This window comes from Trypanosoma cruzi, genomic scaffold, assembly GCF_000209065.1.
Source record: "Trypanosoma cruzi strain CL Brener 1047053517117 genomic scaffold, whole genome shotgun sequence".
NCBI classification, from domain to species: domain Eukaryota; phylum Euglenozoa; class Kinetoplastea; order Trypanosomatida; family Trypanosomatidae; genus Trypanosoma; species Trypanosoma cruzi.
The window spans coordinates 298,764-303,584 of record NW_001849565.1 but is presented as its reverse complement, the minus strand read 5'-3'; the positions used below and the strand labels follow the sequence as shown (position 1 = coordinate 303,584).

Below are 4,821 nucleotides of genomic sequence, written 5' to 3'. Positions count from 1 at the left end.
AGCACCGTTACGCTGCGACTGAGCTGCAGAATGGCAAGGACCGCCTCATTTCGGTTTGGATACCACGCAAGGGCTTCCACCTTTGCCACGTTACCAAACATGCCACATGAGCGCATCGCAAAGGAAACGGACGCCAAATGTGGCGTATAGGAAACATCCGCCCCCGCTGCCTGACTGGGAAGATTCATCGGCGTCACTTCCACAAGATGAACAGCCTTTGTACTTCCAATTGCCAAAATATTAGGCCCTGAGAGAAAGTCCACGCAAATAAGTCCATCGCCAAGTGTCATCTTCCCCAACAATTGAGCCTTTTGTTCTGTTTTTTTCCTTGGACCAACCACGCTGGTATCTGAGCGTGACCCCGACCTGGGTGTCGGTGAAAGACCGGACATACGCCTTACAGATTCCTCCAACATCCCGTACGTATTTTCACCCTGTTGATAATCTTTAACTTGCTATTGCTATAGGGGGATTGGGCTAGGGTGGGGAGGAGGGGAAGGAGGAAACAATGTGTATGTATGTATGTGTACGATTACTGTGTACCTCCTGTTACGTAAATCCAAATATCTCGCATTCGCCTAATTAGGCATACAACAACAACAAAAAAAACACACCACCGCCTATGTGCAGTCACGTTGTAACAGCAAGCAATAAAACCACTCCCTCCTTCTTCCCCCCTTTTTTTTTTTTCCCTCAATAATAATAATAATAAAGGAAATGTACCAAAAAAAAACACAAGCAAATAGGAAAGAAGGTGATGAGCCAAATGGCCTGATGACAATCCCCATGCATTTGCTAAGAAATGCCTGGGACAACCATAAAATACATACATATATATATATACAACTATGCATGCATTTGTGATGGCACACATGTAAAGATGTTAAATAATCCATGGACACACGCGTGTGTGCAAGAACAAAAAAGAAGAAGGATCAACAACAGCACTAACAATAAAACCAAACAACCAACAAAAACATAACATAACATGCAACTCGGAGGATGCTGGAAAAAAACAACAACAACAAAATAATAATAATAATGGGCAAATGACGTCAAGATTGTGGCGATAATAAATTTCACGGCACCACTCCACAGCCAAACAAACAAAACGACGGTGTTTCATGTATCATGTCAAATGAGGCCAAGTAGGCACGTATGCACACAAAATAGAAAGAAACAAATAAACAAACAAACAAACAACAAAAAAGATCACTTCATTCATCTTCTCTGATTTCCTCCCAACTCACCTCCCCCTCCTTCCCCCTTCATTCGTCACTTTGAAAGGGTTCTTTCAGCCCGTTCACTTTTTTTTTTGTTTTTGTTTTTTGGAAAAAAATTAAACTCTCTTTCTTTCTTCCCATCCGCTGCGTCGACATGACACGCCCCTATCCGCATGAATAGACATGGGCATCGCTATTCACCGCAAGAGGTGTCACAGGCACAGTAAAAGAAATACACAAAACACAAACAAAAAAGAAAATAAAAAGAGCCGGACGTCAATATATACACAAACAAATGAAAAAAAAAAAAAAAAAAAACATATAAACCCCTCACACACGTGCGCAGAACTGTCGGTGTGAGATATCCCTTCAAGGGAATCAATGTTAGGTCAAACACTCAAAAAGCGTAAGAACGAGGCAAATATAAATAAAATAAATACATGTAATAAATATACGGCAAGAAATTGTACATGAAAAGAACGATGCTTCGACATCCTGGCGTGATTGTGGGCAAATCACACATGACAAAAAATGCACCGAAGAAAGGGGGGTGGGAAGAAAATCGCACATAAAGCAACAAAAACAAGTAACAGCGGAGCTCAATAACACAAACACACACGTACGCACACGCACGCATGTAAGAACAGAAGGGAGGCCATATGTAAACATGCGAGAAACCACACAAGGTGAGAGAGCAAAGAAAGTAACCGCCAAGACAAAAAAAAAAAAATAAATAAAAAAAAAGGGGGAAGTAATCAATATAATAAAAGATGCTGCGCGCGTAACGCATACCACTCAGTATATAATTTCATGGGGGAAAAACAAAAAAAAAAAAAGAGCGAGAGGCACAAAAACTAATAAATACAAGACAAGATAATGGCACCGATAGACAAAGAAAAACAAACAAACAAACAAAACTTAGACACCGTCATCACATATATACTTCTTCTTTTCTAAAGACCCACGGCCCACTTCCCACCCACATACACGTCAACCTGCAAAAGCGACCGGAGGGCAGAGGTGAACAATATGGTAGAAATCCACACCCACACGTCAGCATGCACCAACAATATGATACCGCAACCAAATAATAATAATAATAATAAAATACACAGGACGCAGACCGAATACATTTGAATGAGTATAATCACCATCTTCAATAAGTTTTGCGCAGTGCTGCCGCAACACTTCCTCCTCCTCATCTAATTGAAGAAGAATAGGGCTTAGATGGGGCGGCGTAGAAATGAGACATGGTTCGCCTGAAAACTAAAACTGATAGTCCATCGATAAACCAAGAATGTTATCATGTTCCACATTGCGACGCTTTGGTGCAAGCAAAATGTTTTTACTATTTACAGAGGGCAGTGTCGGTATGCGCGGGCGTTCTTCCTGACGTGCGGATCTCTTTTCAGTTTTGTCTTTGGTGGTTTCCTGATTTGCCCTCCGCGTTAAAGCCGTCGATGGATTTACATTCGTGCCATTTCGTTTTTGCCGCTCCGTGCCTTTTACAGAAAGAATATCCGCAAGCTGCTCTCGAACAACAGGGACCTGCCTTTGACCTCTGGGCGACCCCACAGCCATTGGCTCCTTCCTTACGGGTTCGGGTTGACTTCGACGCCGCGTTTCATATATCGTTGGAATCGAAAATTTTTCACCTTCGTCTTCATTTTTATGAGAGGTCCAGAATTTATAACGTTGAATGAGTTTAGGCAGTTGGCCTTGTCGCTCCTTAGACGGCCATTGCTGCCCCTCCCTCAATATATACGGTGAATGCGTCTCACGCATTTGCTTCTGCTGCGGTTGCGGTTTTTGTTTTGTTTCCGGTGCGGAGGTGGAAGGGGCATCCAAAGTAACCGCATTCGACTCCTCCACTGCCGTTGTTTGTCTCTTTCCTACATCTTTAAAGGAGAAACTAGTAAAGGGAATGCTCGCCCTCCGCGCTCGTTGCGGTTCGGTCTTCTCAGCATCTACACGCATCAAACCGTCCTGCTCGGGATCTCGCGAGATCCAAGGGGGATCCTTATGGAAATTCGGCTTCTCCTCGCCGGGTAGACTGCTACGATGCCACCCATGTTTTGCATACGAAGCTGGAAAATTCGGAATTCTCTTTAAGCCAGAAAAGGCTTTATTCGGTAAAGGCGTCATTTCGCTGTTATCGCTGCGACGCCTCGCTTTCAACGATGGCGCTTTGGGGAAGGAGTGGCCCAAGTTCTCATACGAATTTTCCTCAGCGTCCACCAAAGGCACAGCGGTGGTGCGACGAAAAAAGACATCATCTCCCCCCATCTGCATGCGACCAAGGCATGAAAGCTGATTGATCGACTCATCGTACCCTCGTAACGCACTCTGCCCAAAGACAGAGATGCTCTGTCCCTGGTGCATCGCGGGTGTGGCAAGGCTGAATGATGCATTAAACGCATTGTTGAGAAATGACCCCTCCAATCCCCTTCGACGGTTCCCCAAAAGATGGCTTGTTAAACTTGTGCCATCCTTTTCAAACGACCATCCACTGTCATTGTACAACCTGCTTTTTCCATAATTATCATACTCATCACCATCATCTTTTTTGTTGCTATTTGTGCGGCTACCCACACTGAAGCTATCCTTTGTTTGCTTTGAAAGATAACTCTTCGATGAAGAGGAGTCCTCATCCGAATCCACTAATTCCATAAGTAAGTTGCTGGGAGCGAGACTCACTCTATTTTCCTTCGCCGGTTTTGGTTTGGTTCGTGTGTCCTCCATCCTTTCCTCCTCCATCTGTCCTAGCCTGGAACGAAATAACTGATTTGCCCCATCGTCCATGGCAGATGTACGCGAATGTTGTTGCAAACTCCGCGCATCTTCTTTTCCGTCTTCCTCTAGAGAATTTCTTCCATATGCCAGTAGAGATTTAAAGGTGGGAAGAAGCTGCGTCCCCTCTTCAGGATCCATGAAGTTCTTTGTATCATTCCAGTGTGAATCACCGTTCTCAAATGCTTCATTTTCATCATACCTGACCCAATAAAATTCATGCCTGTCCTTCTCTTCATTTCCCTCGCCCACGTCTAAAGCGCAAAGACCTTTCCAATCGGGGCTAGGAACTTTTTTTATGGACCCCAAGGCATCTTCATACCACTGCCGATTGCCACGCATATGAGTATGCGTCCTCCTGTCACAAGCTGTATATGGCAGCATCCGGCCATCCATCTGGTATGGTGCCATATTGGGATAATGCATGTGATGGTGATGGGAAAGCGTGTTACATTTCACAAAAAACAGTTCGTGATTACGAGGCAGAGGGCTAAATGTCCCCTGGTAGGAATTTGGCATCTCCGAGTACATGTTGTTCCAGTGCATATCTATATTGTCTATATATATATGTATATATAGATAGATAGATAATTATCTGTCGGTCTGTCTGCTCCTACTACCCACTTACCCACTCAGTCACTCACTCACTCTTCTTTCCCTTTTTTTTGTTGTTTTTTTTTTTTTCCCCCTCCCTCCCTCCCTCCCCCCACACACAAAAAAAAAACAAAAAAAGAAAAAAAAAAAAAAAAAAAAACAACAACAACACCACCACCCCTTCCCTTCCCTTTCTTTTTTCCCTTTTTTTTTT

The 4,821-nt window shown here is 43.7% G+C and overlaps 2 protein-coding genes across 2 annotated transcripts, besides 11 other annotated features; both read right to left on the bottom strand.

Annotated features, from left to right (window-relative positions):
- Positions 1-292: a sequence feature (heterozygous, non-Esmeraldo-like haplotype).
- Tc00.1047053511433.20 (hypothetical protein, conserved) lies at positions 1-416 on the bottom strand (the record flags this gene model as incomplete). Its single annotated transcript, XM_798796.1, has 1 exon — positions 1-416. A coding segment is annotated over one exon (416 nt), but the record flags the coding sequence as incomplete, so codon positions are not given.
- Positions 293-722: a sequence feature (haploid, non-Esmeraldo-like haplotype).
- Positions 723-4,821: a sequence feature (heterozygous, Esmeraldo-like haplotype).
- Positions 1,174-1,203: a microsatellite.
- Positions 1,522-1,541: a microsatellite.
- Positions 1,643-1,677: a sequence feature (AT_rich).
- Positions 1,941-1,967: a sequence feature (AT_rich).
- Positions 2,310-2,329: a microsatellite.
- On the bottom strand, positions 2,490-4,559 carry Tc00.1047053511433.10 (hypothetical protein, conserved; the record flags this gene model as incomplete). The annotated part of the gene is made up of 1 exon (XM_798795.1): positions 2,490-4,559. One exon carries the CDS (start codon positions 4,557-4,559, stop codon positions 2,490-2,492), a length of 2,070 nt encoding a protein of 689 aa, XP_803888.1.
- Positions 4,558-4,603: a microsatellite.
- Positions 4,632-4,663: a microsatellite.
- Positions 4,728-4,767: a microsatellite.